At 29.0% G+C, this 16,556-nt stretch overlaps 1 protein-coding gene across 1 annotated transcript in view; it reads left to right on the forward strand.

Moving 5' to 3' along the window:
* Window positions 1-16,556, forward strand: part of LOC107445131 (SEC14-like protein 4) — a gene marked incomplete in the record, with an annotated part of 88,565 nt that overhangs the window by 47,370 nt on the left and 24,639 nt on the right. The window contains 4 exon segments of the mRNA XM_071187591.1: window positions 2,806-2,868; window positions 8,882-8,972; window positions 11,819-11,913; window positions 12,027-12,102. Coding sequence (XP_071043692.1) covers window positions 2,806-2,868; window positions 8,882-8,972; window positions 11,819-11,913; window positions 12,027-12,102 — 325 coding nt within the window.

Consider the following 16,556-nt stretch of genomic DNA (forward strand, 5'->3'; position numbering starts at 1 on the left):
TTATTCTATACCCAACCGTAACAGGGCACTATTGATTCAGGCGGCTTCCGAACTCTTGTATTGAACCGAAATCGCTCAACGATCTCGGGTGGCTTATGGCTGTAATGTTCGTTTAGCACGTTTACTATATCTCGGTACGATTTGGTTTCAGTAGTGGATGAGGCAAGCAAACTCCGTACAAGCTTGTAAACAACAGAGCCTGCTAAGGTCAGAAAAATTGACTTCTTTTTCTCCTATTTTATGTCGTTGGCATCGAAAGATATTTCTACTAGTTCAACATATTGCGCCCAGGATTCCAAAGCAGGATCGAAAGCATTCATGCGCCCGTAAAGGGCCATTCTGAATTTTCCTCGTCGCCAATGTTGTAATTGCTTGTAATTAAACCTTTGTAAAGGATCAAATACAACTTTATTTTTATTTAATAAGATAACAGCGTGCGTACATGCATGGCTGCATGCTTACAGGAAACAACAACAAAAACCCCGAACACGGTTACAGTGCTCCGGTCATAGTGGAAGTAGAAGTTGCAGGATATGACACGAACATTAGTCCAACGCCCTACCGACCAGGATATCCCAGCCTTTTCCTGATATTTTAGAACATTTTTTGCAAACATTCATTTTTGATTAATTTCACTTTGATTGCGGAATTCTCTCGAGGAGAAATAAAATCGCAGGATAGCCTGCACACGATAGTTTAACTTTTAAATACAGATACGCCACGGCGTGCATACCGGAAATTACTGTATAAAAACTATGTTTTTTCACGTGAGCTAAAAGGGAGAAAGTAATTCGATTTGTGTCACCTCTTTAAAGTAAAGTGTAAGGCGCATCACTTTCAAAATCCATGATAGTAGTTTAATACGAAAGTTCTGTGTCCCTACACTTAACGTTTTAGGTGTGACAAAAGTTTAATAATTTTCTTCTTTATAATTCACTTGAACAATTTAGTTTTTAAAATTTTTATTTTATTTTTAAATTTGGTGTCTGTTAATTTTTTATTTAAAAAAGTATTAGACATTTCGATAGGCAATAAAAAGGAGATAAATTTCGCTGGCAACAATTTAGGAAAAAATTGTAATTTTTGTTGTTAAGAGGCTCCAGTTAAAATTTGAGCACCCTAATTACTTAAAACGTGGTTGAAATTTTGATTGGTTATAAATTCCTATAAAATGATGATAAAATTTACATGTAATAGTCAGAAAACGATGGAACGAAGGATGAAACTGATGCGTTTTTATGCCATTAAATGCACACAAATGGGTGAAACTTATATATTTTTATATCATTAAATGCACGTATATATTTCATAATATCTAGCATGGGGAATTTTAGTATCAAAACTCTCTGATTTTGGGACTAATGTCAAAATGTTAACGAAGATAGTTTCTTTTACTCAATTTGATCAAAACACCCAAAATTAATACTTTACCTCTTTACTGTTGTAAGATGCACATGGGGGAGAGTCGGGTAGCCCCGCCCACTTAAGGAGTATTGCTTATATTTCTGTATAATATTGAGTAATAATCAATATTTTTTTATGTTTCTATTGTTTTATCATCTAATTGAATAATGCAAAAAGAATAAACCAAAAAAAGAATAGTTTAACTTAAAAAAATAGAAATTTAAAAAAACATGTTTTTCAGCTCTTTTCAAAATTTTTGTAACTAGCCCCGCCCAGTTACAGAAATTATGTTTTTTGACTGTTTTTTCAGGTGTAAATGAAAATGACCAATGTATTGACAATAAATAAACCTCATTTATCATTTTTATCACAAAATTATTTTATTTATTACATATTTATATACTTTTAGTGAATTCTATCATTTAATAACAATCATTTAATAACAACAATATTTGTTGTTAAAAATGCATATAACATTCAAATTTGAAGCAATAAAATAATATCTTTGCAACCGTACAGTTATCGACTAAATAAAATTGGGCGGTGATACCCGACATTCATGTGAGCGGGGCTACCCAAAATCCAATTTTTTTTGTAAATTTGTAATTACTCGAACAATTTTTCACATATAAACTTCTTTCTTTGTGCAAATTAAACTTAAGACTACATACTTTAATGCTGTTTGTATAGAAAAAATAATTTTTTTAGTATTAAAATGAAGTTTAATCGAAACATTCAACTAATTTTTCTTAATTTCATGACTACTGTATTCAACATATTTTCAAAACTATTGTTTACCATGTTAACAGCTGCATAAATACTTGAAACTTCAAAAATAATCTTTTTTTAATATAACAATTAATGTCCGATGGCCCATTGACTTGAAAAAATATTCCATATATATGAAATTGACAGTGGTCGGGGCTACCCAACTCTCCCCTATAAGGCTTACATAAAAAGTTAATTACATATATTTGTTGTAATTTATTTCTATTTTAGTCACTTTACTAACACTAGTTCATATTTGAGCTTTCTTATGGAGAGCTTTAAAGTTTTTAAATGTTTTGTATTGTTTAAAATATTAAGGTTTCTATCGAACAGAATCAGAAGGGAAACAAAATTCGTACTTGATAATTTTCCAAAAAAAAAAACTTTTTTTTTTAATTTTAAAAAATGAAGAAAGGGTATTACAAGTTATTTCGAGAAACTTTAAAATTATAAAAAATTCTAGTGGACTCTAATAAAATACTTCATAAAATATATATTTTGAAGACGATTTTTTTATTTTTATCTTAGTTTGCTACTATTTATATTAAACCCCTTATTTAGGTTTTCTTAAAATGCTGACTTTCCAGTGTTGTATTTTGAATATTTAATTTTTATTTGATTCTTTTATTTTAGCATATAAAGTTCGTTAGAGCTAATGGATTGGATAAAATTGATGAAAACTTTAAACCTAAAGAGGTGAGAAAGATGCATTATGTACTAGTTGTATGTCGTTAGCCAAATTTTTAGACATAAACACCTTTACATTTGTTAACTGTTTTTTTTCTATTCAAATTTTAAGGTTAAAGAGAAAAAAATGTGTGTATACAAACCAAATACGGAGAGTTCACTTCCTTTTATATTTTTTTAGAGTTCTTGTCACATTAAAAAATGATTTGTCGCTTGTTACATAAGAAAAGTTTATCCATTAAGGGTCACACATTATAACGTAAGTAATGAAGAAACAAATATGTTATTGCAATTTTCAAAATTACTTTGAAAGAAAATGCGATGAAAGACGTCAAAATTAGTTTTATTGCTTGCTATTTTGAATAATTCTGTTTCAAATACTTTCTGTTTACGTCAGCAATCAAACAGGTTTTGATGCATTCAATTGCACATATCTCAGCAGGGATTCCTTAGATTTCAATAGCATTTTTATTTATTTATTTTTTTTTTTTGCACTAAAACTCTAATTTTTGACCCCTAAAGTGCATGCTTTTTTTAATTTAATTTTGGCAAGAATTTTTAAAAATGTTCATCAAGGGCGACTATTATGAAACACCCTTAATACATAAAATAAACAAAATAAAAAAGCAAAAGAAATTAGAAAGAAAGAAAAATATTAAGAAGAAGCAACGCGAACCTATAAATTTTACTGTTTCCAAACCTATTTTCCCTAACTATACACTTCTTTCCTAACTGCCTGATGTACTTGGCGACGTATTCATCTGCAATTATAGTTTCATGTGGTAGGTTCTCTTCTCCGCTTTAAAAAAAAAGTTTCAGATAACTCCTTATTGCTATTGTTTCAATAGCCTCTGAGAAACATCAGGTTGAATTTAATTCAAATACTGAACCACGCTCTTCTATATTGTAAATCAAAAACATTGAAATATGTGTATTTAGAGATTTCTATAGAAAGAATGCAGATTTTAAAAAGATACATTGCTGTTGAATACATAATTAAATATTTATAATAATTAAGTATTAAGAGATTTCTATAGAAAAAATGCAGGTTCTAAAAAGATACATTGCTGTTGAATACATAATTGAATATTTATATCAGTTTAATAAGTCTATTAGAATATTCTTATATATTTCCTTGCCTGATTTTTGTAAATCAAATTTTAATTGCAATCAAAATCTAATACATTAACAAAAAAGGTGTCTTGATTTGTTATAAAACATTTATTCATTGAAATTTGAGTTCTAAATTCAATTTTGAAATGTTTTAAAAAGAAATTTTAAATTACGTTGTTTTCCTATTAAATTAATATTTATGAAAAAAAAATTTTAAGTACTTTTTTTGGTTGCGCTATTTTCCTGATTTAGGTCTGGTGAATAAAAAAACTCTTTTCAAAAACTAACAGATTATTGACGTTCAGATAGAAAACTACTATTGTTAAATTTTTATTTTTTAAATTTGTTTTTTAAAATATACTTAATCTTGTTTGTAATTGTAGAAGCTATCCTTTTTACAAATTAAACTTTTTATGTATTTATTTTTAACTTAGTAGTATTTGTGCTGCATAGATAATTATATTTGTTTTCTAGTTTTATTACAAACAATGCGCGATTACTTATAACACAACATTTTTATATTGAATTATGAAATAATTAATCTAAATAGCGTATCTTGGGAATGTAAATTGAATGTAAATTGAGAATGTATGATCATAAAAGCTTTTTTTATTTTTTTATTTCATCAGTTTGTTTGGTATTTGTTTAACTCAGTGATTTGCATACTTTTCTAGTTTTGATATTTCGCTTTCTACATACCTCTTATAACAATTTTCAAAAGGAACTCATTAAAACAGAATTTTTTTTTTTATTAATTAAAGAGTTCGGTAAAAAACAAACAAAATAAATAATTGAGATTACAAAATTTAAGATTTTTTTAATGAAATAATTCAGTCTAATGTATACAGGTAAACAAAGTACCCTTGATTATTACTTAATTTATTGTTTATTATTTTATTATGAGTACAGATGAAATCTTGAAATAGCACTTTACAGTGTCTCTTTGATTGCGAGACAGGAAAGAGCAAAATTTTTATAGTTAGGTTATTTTTTGATTTTGAATTAAAAATTCTAACAAGTTCATACTAGTTTTTATACATATATTAGAATAATAGTAAAATTTTAGTTTACCTTCAGTTTTTTATAAAAATAGTTACAAGTTAAAAAGGCATTTATAATTTTTTTTATAAATTTTTTTATTAATTTTTTTATTTATTTTTATTATTTTTTTATTAATTAACTTAATAGCACTTTTACTATTAACTGATTTTTAATAAGCATAACAAAGTTTGATGGTGTTTGTGGATCAGTTTAAATTTGATTTCAGCATAAACAAATTAAAAGGTTAACTTTTTTTTAAATTTTTAATATTACTTACTACATCTGACCCTACTGAGCTATTCTTTTCACATATCATATGAAAAATTTATTTTAGGACTCTATGTAATTTCAGTAGTTATAATTACTTCTTTAGCTGATTAATTTCAATGCAGTGGCATGAAAATTACTCCCTTGAAAATAGTGGTAGCATATTTCTATTTAAATTGACTCTATATATCTTATTACATACTATTTTATTTAAAAAAATTAATGGAAAAGTTTTTGAATTAAAAAAAATCTCTAACCGTTAAGATTAGGATTGCTTGTTAGTACTCAAAAATCCAATCATTAGATCAAAAGTTATTGAGGTGAACTGCTTTTTATTTTCCTTCTTAGACCAATATTTACATTACCTAGCTACTACATAATGTATGCATGTATACATAAAAATAAAAAAATAAGAAATTTTACCCCCTTATTAACTTTTAATCTAAAGATCGTATTTTCAAACAACAAAGTTTCAATTTAATTGGTTTGAAGGGCCCCTTAAATATTTCAATTATTAGTGTGGACCTCAATTTGTAAATCTCAAGTTCAAAATTAATTTAATTGATTTTTATTTAAAAATGCTCAATGGATACACTTCCGGTGGAAAATTTCGAAAACATTTGTTTTATTATTCTCATATAGTCTTGTCAAATCGATAAATTTTTCTTTAAAATTACAAGTTGCATCTCATGTAGAGAGAAAAGGTATGTTTTAAATTGACACATTTCAAATAAGTTTTAGCAATTTTTAAATAGCATTATATTAATTTTAATAATAGCATATTTTGCATTCTCGAACACCATCAATTTTTTTGTTCGATTTACTTAAAAATTTATCATTATGCATACAACTAATGTAATTTTTGTTGCACATAGGCATTTTTCATGACGTTTATAGTTTTTTATCATTTAAGTCTTTAACTCTAATTTTTAAGATATTTTTTGTTCAGTTTATTACCATTTTGTTAAAAAAATCTTTCCATCACCACAAGTTTTATCAATAGCTGTTAAATTATATTTTCAAAGTAAAACTTTATCAATCATACAAGCATTTAGTTCCACTATTTTGTTAAGTACGTTAAATTTAATTCAAAATTCGTAAAATAATGTAAAAATAAACATGTTTTAATATGATGTGATTAATAAATTTACTTGTTATTGTTATTTTAAAGTCGCCCAGAATATCTTATGTCAAAAAATCTGGTTCCAAAAATAGTAGGAAAAACAAATTTTATCTTCTCGCAATATTTTTTATTGCATTTTTTAACTTATATTTTTATTTATAGAATAAGGTTATTTTTGAGAATTATTAAAAATAGAATAAAAATTCGTAAAACATGTATTGAACCAACATTTTCCCCGAACAATAAACTGAATACTGATAAGGAAATTCTACCAATGTAACATAAAATCTTGATATTGAACAAAACTTTTTTTATAGTGTACCGAGCACAGGAGTTCGTGTTGATTGGAGATGAATCAAACAGTCCTTAAGACTCCAAAAATTTATTAACAGAAACTTCTAGAAAATACAGCTATTTCCAGCATTCTATTACAGCTCAAATAACAGCTTAGTTCACGGGCTTCAAAACCTCAGACGGTGCAATGAACTTACTGGAGACTAGCAAATCAGAACTCTATTGCAATCATAGACAAATAAAATACTACTCTCCCTCTACGATGCACACTCTTATTAGGCGTGGTGATGATCCCGAAAATTTCGTATAACTCCGTAAATATTATTCCTATCACTTCAAAACTCAAGTTTTCCAGAACTATCATTTTATTGCCAAATTGCTCGCCAAGTCGGCAGAAATATCGCCAAATCCAGTCTTCCATAAATAATGCATTTTATCTCTATTGCAGATTTTTTTAAATAAACTGTTTATTTAGGGTTTGTCTGAGATATTTAGCCTCATAACAAGAAAAGATTTACAAAATTATACACATATTTAGATATTCGTAACGATAGATTTTGAAGCAAGGAATACGAAAGGTTTATTTATTTTTAAACCACTTAAATGATTCCTGTGTAATTCCTGAAAAACATTCATACACCAAAAAAACAGGATTGCCGTTTCATGATTTCCCAGTGTCAGAATTGGAAAACAGGTTCAAAACTGATGGCAAATATAATTTTTTCAAAAATTTTGATTGCAGTTTAGTTATTTTTCAATTTTGCTACATTTTCTTAAGTACTTAAACAAAATGAAATTAAACTTCATTATACTTTTTTATTTTATCAAAACACCTAATACAATTTTTATTAATAATAAAGAAAAACATGAGTTGCGTGATATAGACTAAGTAATTGAGACTCATTTAATTAAAACCTTGGTAATTCCATGGTAGAACAATTGTAGCTATTCATTAATTAGGCACCCTTAAACCCGACATATTTCGAGTTCCTTGAATAAAGTCAGAGAACCAACCGATATTGAACAAGGATAAAAAATTGCAAAAATTAAACTTCTGGTTGACGCATAATTTGAACCTAACCTCTTAAATCATAGATGCAATGGAAATGGTGCAAATGATAATCACAACAGTTGCAATCCTTTTCCTGCTGTTATGCAATATAAAACCTTTTTTTTTTTCGTCAGAATAACTTAAAGTCCGTTCAGTTGGTCTAAAAATAAATATATTCATATTCAGTATCAAAATACAAAATTTAAAGTTTTAATATCAAGAATTTAAGTTGCACTGGATGGTGTTTTCTACACTAGGGTGCACTGCAAGCTCTTTACTGCCTATATTTCCGAGTTATTGTTTCTGGTGTATTTTGAAGCCATTTTGCTCACAACTTGATCATGTGTTTTGAGACTCTCTTGAGTAGTATTTTTTGTATTCGTGTATTTGTTACCTGATCTATTATTTGTGTTTAAGAAAGAATCGTTATAAGACTTGTTATTTGAATACCTGTCATTTCAAGAAGTAAGAATCATCATTTGAAAAAAAGAATCGTTATAAAACACTTCATACCTTGTCAACAATGAACTAACTGCGAAATTTAAACCTAAATGATAATTTGTAAAATGAACTTAATCTCGCTGCTCGAACAATATGCTAACATTAACGAAAGATGGTGCACGGCTCGCAACAAGAACGAACAGTAAGAAACATTAAAGGAGGCCAAATTAGGACTGCCAAAAAAGCGACTTCTTTCTTAATCATGTCACCTTTTGTAACAATACATCTATAAACAACTAAAACAGATTTTCACTTCAAACTTAACAGAATTACTTAATATCATTAAGAAATACAGCAGATTTGAGATTAGAAATTATAAAATTTATTTCTTTTATTAAAAGCAAATTTATTTGTTTGAAAATATCGCCTCGCAGAATAAGCTGTATTCTTTCTACCCAGAAGCTGTATTCTTTCTACCGGCAGGTCAAGAGCTCGAGATTCTTGTTGTTTGCTTACATTTATGTTGAAAACACCATCACTTGATGTAGTAGTATTGATCCAGATTCAGTCTCCTGTACTTGTAAGCTAACGAAAAATTAATAAATCTTCTAAGCAATGGAATCAACGAAATATTTTTAACTTTAATCAATGAAACTTAATTTCTATCAATGAAATATTCTTAACTTCTACAGGCTGCAAAATACTTTCACACAGCAAAACTTGGGTATGATAATGAAGGTTCTGTTCTGAGAATTCTTCATATAGGAGCTGCTGATTTGAGAGGTATTTTATTTTCGTAAAATATATTTTTTAAATTAAAATTTAAAACTCCTTTAATATAATTCTTCAGAGATATATATATAAATAGCACTTAGATATAGATGGCACTTAGAGTACTTTATCTATCTGACAACACTTGCCATGCTTTTAGCTTTAGTGTGTAGATAATCATAAGAGTAGGATGTGTGCTAATTTTCAAGTTTGTAAAGCTATATGAAACTTAAAACTGCATTGAACATGGTGCTTAAAGTAAGCATTGAAAACATTTTATGCTTTAATATGCAAATATACATAATTCTACTAAGTTTTATATATTAATATATTTTTGACTATCCAGAAATGAAAAATATTGACAATATATAGTGAAAAATATACATTCACGTACAACTAAACAGAAAAAGAATGAGAAAAGGGGATATTTTCAGCTTGTTCGTATTAGATAGTAAAATAGGAACATCACAATCTCATACTCACTACTTCAATTTAGGTTGGAAAAACAGGTGATCAAAACCACCACTAAATTTTGGAGTATTAGAAGCAAAACATTTTCTATGATCATTTAAATATTCTTTATTTTTCTTCTGTGTTCGAGGAAAATAAAAAATTAGTTAACAATGTAATGTTTTCTGATCTTTTTTCCTTCAGATTTTCTACACTGTTTGACTATTACTAAGATACAGTTACATTTTTCGGAGTAATTAATTATACAGAATATGTAGACGTTGACTGATTAAATAAAACTAAGTAAACATTTAGTAGAGGCAATGGACATTCATTATTATGCAAAATAGTTCAGATATCGACTTATCGAAAAATAATAAAATAAAAAATAAAAAGATACTCATTCCAAACAGCCATGAAAAATGGGCCTTCTTGCCTGAATGCAATAGAAATAAATACCTCAATAAGATGTGTGATTACCTCGGACACTAATGCACCTTTTACATCTGTTATTCATGCTGTCCACAAAACTATCGAAGAATCTTTGGGAGATATTATCCCACTCCTCTCGCAAGGATGTTTTCAGGTCTTGCATGGTCTAGAAATGACGTGTTCTTTGTGAAACACGTTTGCCAAGGATATCCTAGGATTCCGTTTCAAGGGCATCCTACTCTACAGGATTTAGGTCCGAGGAGTACACGGGCCATGGCATACGGTCAATATATTTGCTTTCTAGTGTGTTTGATATCTCAGAGCACTAGTGTGACTGCGCATTGTCGTTCATAAACAGAAAGTCTGCACCTACCACACCCCTAAAAAGGCGAACATAATCCAGAATAATCTCTCTGCAATACTGGTGTGATGTAACGCTATCTCGCTCAAAGGTGTGAAGCGGTGTTCAGCCATTGTGCATGATGTCTGCCCATATCGGCGCTCCTGTGTCATAGCAATCTCGTTCATAAACCTATTCTTGCGCACAACGTGTTCCACTCTCTCTTCACACTAACTGGTAGCCAGAATCACTTGTCATAGTGAATTGGAATTCGTCGGAAAACATCACTCTGGACCACTGCTGGTTACCCCAACCCATTCGTTCTTTACACCAACGTAATCTTTCTCTGCGATGGCGTGGTTATAGCGGGCATCGAATAGGTTTCCGTATGTTATCGTCATGAGATGGTTCTGGCTAAAATATGTGTCCCGATAGTGGTTGTAAGGTTTGCAACTATCACCCTAAGTAAGAATGACATTTCTGTTCCTTTAAGCTACTGGGGATTCATATCGTTCTTAAGTTGCGTGAATTTACCGCAGATTTCTTACTACTTCAGGAATGATAAAATTTCTATTATGTATACTTGTTGTCACAATAAAATTGTCGTCACGAGAAAAAAATAATTTCTTGGAGGACCAATTCGTTTTGTAATATTCAATACCAGTTTGTGACCTTCGTCCGACACAATGCCATGAGTGTTTTCTTCAGCCGATAAGCTATTTCTCACAGGGGATACTGATTTCTTTCAAAATAATTACTTAACTATATGTTTACTGTATATGATAATTTTTTGAAGTGCATGACAGAATTCGTTCCAAAAAGTTATATGAATAGACATAAGTATAATGTATTTTTTGCCAAATTTCTATTAATTTCTGCATATAAAAAAAAGTTAAAGCTAATCCAAGGTATAGCAATTACCCTTATTGATTGCACCCAAAACACATGCTCCCAGCAAAAATTTTAAACAAGGAATAAAAATTAATCAAGTGTATATATGTAGTTGGTCTAACCAGCTGGTCAAAGATAATTTACTCAAATTCAATGCGCGCATTCAGTGTAAAATATATTGCCTGATTCCAAATGTGGGGAAATTAAAATACAAAAAAAAGCTTGTTTTTAACTTTTCTCTGAAATTACTACAATTGTGGTAATTTTAGTATGTATGTGATTAACATTTTTATGTAAGTATTATATTTTTTAAACACCACAACAGAATCTCCATTATACCCACTGGTAGGCTTCTTCTGAAGTAGAAGAGTTGTTAAAATTACGATAAATAACTGACTTATTTTAAATGAATTATGTTCGAATTACCAAAAAAATATTTATCATTTGAGAAGAATCCAAATTGTATATTCAGTGAGTTCCAAATTTTCACGTAAGATCATAATATTTATTTACAAACTATCCTTTCAAAATAAAATTTCTAATAAGTGACGTAATAATTATAAAATCGTATTTTTAATGTAAGGATTCAGTCAGATTTTAAGAATAATAGATGTTGATTCATGACATTATGAACTTTTGTTTAAAAAAAATCTTTTTTTTTCCTTCCATTTGTGATAAAACTTTTTTTTTCCTTACCAAAGTGTAATATTACTGTAATCTATTTATTTTTAAAATTGATTTCTAGGACTGGCGCAGTCACTTACTAAAGTCGATGCATTCAGCTATGCAACATTCCTTATTTTATCTGATATTAGAGAACAAAAGCGAGACCGTGAAGGTGTAAGTGTTGGAAAATTTAATTCATCTACTTTTGCCATATTAATTCATCTACTTGCCATATTGTTTTTAAAACTCTTTGAAATAAGCATTTTATTTTAAATATTATTTTCTAGAAATCCCTTTGTGACAAACAAGTATATATATTTGATCTCAAAGGTTTGAGCTGGTCAGCTATTATACACAGAGCAGGTAAAACTTTTGCAGTTTGCATCACTAAATTTAAGAATAAATATATATATATTAATTTCAGTGTTTTCTACATCATAAACCAGAAAAACTTTGTTAGTCTTTGTAAAATATGACTCTATGCATCCTAAAAAGTTTCTGAATGAAATAATAAAAATACTAATGTAATGTTACCTGTAGAAATTGTTTTGTTCAGAACTTTGTGCTAAAAATCTTTATTTTGAAATCTGTCGTAGCTGTTCCTTGGATAGCTAAACCTAAGCTATCAAATATACCCATTGCAACACTTTAAAAATTGAACACTCTATTATCAGGAAACTATTTTTGATGAAAACGTTTCCTGGTACATGCTCCGAGCGAACATTTCTTCAAAATTGCGAAATAACAATCATCACTTCTTCGAGGAAACAAATTTCGTCGAAAGAAAATAATCATTTCGTCATTTAGTTTCGATCATCTAGTCTTCATTTTAGTTTCGTCATTCTAGTTAACAATTACCCACAATGCAAAGCGATGAAGCTCCGAGTAGAGGAAACATTTTCGTCATATATTTGAGAGTTCGCGTTTCGTCATAAATCATCGAAATGATTTGAATCGAAATGATTTCGTGACGAAATGATTCTCAAAATTAACGAAATGCTGTTCAAGAATTGCTATATCATCGAAAGAGAGCGTTTTATTTCTGAGAGTGCATAAAAATAGTTGTTAGAAGGAAACTAAATTTTACATAAGCAAGTACAACGTTGATATAAGTAAAAGATTAAAGAATGAAAGCAAAATGATCATTTACTGCCGAAAAATACAAATGAGTGGAGATTTCAATACTCTCGTGGGCCACCTCTGCGAATGCAGGTTGCGATACGGTCGGGCTATTTACTATTATCCATGTAATGGATGTTCATTATACAGGTTGCGAGACAATTGTGTCGCTGTAGCGGATCTATACGTTTTAGCTAGATGTCGCAAATAACGGTGTTGAGCAGGCGTTGCTGCTCTTTTGTGGCTTTAACCATAGTTTGTGAGGCTTTAACCATAGTCTTTGAACCACAGAGTGAACACCGCATTTCTCGAAACCCCCCACAACAGGTTGTCTATTATTGGCCCTTCCAATTATCCGTCATCTTATGGTATCATCTAGACGATGACACTGACTATACAAACGATGGATAAACAAAGAAATTCAAAAAACTAGAATTGGGTTCATGTATGTTTCAAAACGTCAATACGCTACAAGTACCTCTCCATACGATATAAATCAGGTACCTCTACACAAAGATGATCACAACGCCACTGCTTTACGACGTCATAGGCCACTGCGTGACAGAGTTGTCCACGAAAAGCTTAGCTGATACCTTAGAGACGTATAAGCGTTGCCTATTTCGTTCTTTTTTCTTCTTTTTTTTTAAATGCCTTTCTTTCCTTTAATTGTTTTCATTAGTGTATAGTGTGCATTGAAAGAGCCAAATATAGTTGTTTTATATTTTTAATTTTATTGGCATGACATGGTGCGAAGCATTTTTAAAAAGCGCTTAAAGGTGTTTATTTTCGATATTCGTTTTTTAAAAGCCTTTAAAGGTGATTTTTTAATTGGGTGTTTTTAAAAAATGCTTAAATTTCCCTTTTTGAAAAGGAGATTTTTTTTTCTTTACCGTGTAGATTTTCGGCACGTATTATGCAAAAGCGTGCTTTTCACATTGTTCTATTCAACGTTTTCACAATTCATTAAACCTTAATCTATTTCGGCTTTCCATCTATCCATAGCGTATGAAAGCGCCAATCATTTTACATGAAATACTTGCGAGTTCGCATGTGTGTCTACTGAGCTGGGTTCGATGAGATTATTGCACTCCCATTTGCAACTTTGCTGCATTTTGCAAGATATTCTGAAATTCAGGCTTCATTTTACACCCTCTGATATCGAACCGAAAAATCTCTCTATCATTTTATAATGGCTAATATAATCAAGAAAAGAGTTCTTTCTCAGAAACTAGTTATTTTATCATGATCATGTAAAGTCTTTGAGAATTATTTTGCATTTTGTTAATGTATATATTGCTTAAAAATATATTTTGAGTTTTTAAAAAGTACGTAAAAGGTGCTTATTTTTTGTTGAGAGATTTAGCTATGCACCCTGCATGAGTTATGTTCAATTAAAAATTATGATTTTTAGTTTTGTTTCAACTTGACTAATTTGAACACATAGAAAGAAAAACAGAAAAATTTACAGAAATAAATAGAAAAAGTCCTCTTAATTGATAACATTAAAAAAAAAAATTAATAATTTTGAGACTTTTAAATATTCGAGCCTTAAGTTTCAAACACTTTAAATTGAAAACACAAAACAATACTTTTAATTTAGTTTTAATCAGTGCTGCAGTGGCAAATTAGGTGAAGAAATGCTAAAAATTCCAACATTTTATTTACACTTTTTTATTTAAAATTATTGTGTACAAATGTTATAGAAACTTTTGTTTCTAATTGTATTTACAATGAAATTCTTTAAATCATAAAAATGTTTAAAATTCTTTTGAATTTATGCCGTTATCTGAGACAGAAAAACGTGAGTGATAATGTGGATTCCTTGGTGGATGGATTTAGTTTTTCATGTCAAATATGCATGCAGTGTTGCAGCAGCAAAAAATAATATTGCTCACAGAATTTTTTCTTTTTAATCAACTCTAAAAGCACAAAAATTTTAATACGCATAAAAAATACAGAAAAAATCACATTTTACCCCGATGAAGTGACGCGGATTTGAATCCTGGCCATAACGGGTCGATACGAATTCCGCACCCGGCTCGTACCGACCTCAGTGCTGACGTAAAGTATCCCCAGTAGTAGACGGGTCATAGGTTAGAGTCCCCTTGCCGTCAGGTTAACCGTGGAAGGTTTTTGTCTCTATGTAACGCAAATGCTTGTTAATTCCATCAAGAAGTCCTCCACGATAGCAAATTCCTCCCAATATTTGATTCCTTGTCATCTTGATTGGATTCAAAATTGCAAAGCTGCGGAGTTGAACACTTGGTAGTCGCAAATTCAAAATTGGGTCGGCCTGTTCCACGACTGATATTAAATAAAATAGGTTAAAAAAATTTACAATTAACATAAAAAATGCAAAATTATCAAAAAATATTTGATTTTTTTTTTTTTTTTAAGTACTTGGGTTAAGCCGTGCATACACATACTTTTTAATACAACAATAGTTTCAATTTGACGTAATATTTAATCACAAAAAAATAGAAAATAAAATCAAAAGCATTTACAGCAATAAATTGCGCTAATTATGAAATTTAACAATTTCATTATAAAAAACTTATGTAACAAAGTAATCAAAGATATTCTTATAAAAATGATATTAGCTGATACTGTTTATCTTTAAAAAAATTTCACGAGAAATTTCGTATAAATTTATAATTTTTATATAAACAATGAAAAATTATTATTTAAAAAAGAAAAAAAAAACGTTTACTAATTAACATTATACACCCTGGAAAGTAAGAAACTGAGGTGCTGCATTATTAACCTTATAAAAACGAAAATCAATGCTAATTGTTCATTTAATTCAAATGAGAATTTTTTATACTCTCATAGTGGAGCATAATTTCATGATTTTTCTTACTCTTTAAAACATTTTAAACAAAATGGTGATGAAACAATTTTAAATTTTTATTTAGAAAACTGAAAATTTATCTGTATATATGTATTATTTGATGATAAAGTAAATTAATTACCTAGTTAAAAGTGGAAAAACCTTAAACCTTGAGTTAACGTTTACTTCAAAATCATATTTACGAAAATTGATACTTTTTAAAGAAGAAAATATCTATAATATAATTATATGCAGCAGCATTTTATTTAGAGGCCTTTAAGGAATATTTTAAGAAACAAACATTTGATAATCATACGTTTTCGATCTTAATTAACAGAGTTGGCAAAATTCATTTTTTTTTTTAAATATTAAACAAATCTATTTTATTTAATTTAAATCAGACTATTTTGGATTAAATCGGATTTTTTTCTTATTCACTAGCCAAATCATCTAATAAAAGAAATTAACAATATATTTGGAAATAATAGTATTATTATAAAATGTATTAACAGTATTATTTAAAAACAATAACATAGCAAAAATAATTAATACAGGGAGGCAAAAAAACGGGAACTTTTTCTCAATCCAATGAAACTGAAAGTGATGGAAGTAAAACATTTTATTCATAGTAAATAAAACCTTCAAATTTGTTAATTAGAAAATATTAATGGAATTTATCATTTTTTTAAAAATTATATCCTTTAAATGCCCTGTATGATTGCATTCGTGAAATCTACTGTTGAGATTCCTTTATTGACCGTTGTTTGTTTCTACTTCAGGGCAGATCCAGCTTGTTGCTGTCGTCGCAGGCTATTAAGGCAAAGCATTCTTGTTTTCCAGTGGCGCCATCTATTGACAACCTATGCCA

Source organism: Parasteatoda tepidariorum, chromosome X1, assembly GCF_043381705.1.
Source record: "Parasteatoda tepidariorum isolate YZ-2023 chromosome X1, CAS_Ptep_4.0, whole genome shotgun sequence".
Taxonomy (NCBI): Eukaryota; Metazoa; Arthropoda; class Arachnida; order Araneae; family Theridiidae; genus Parasteatoda; species Parasteatoda tepidariorum.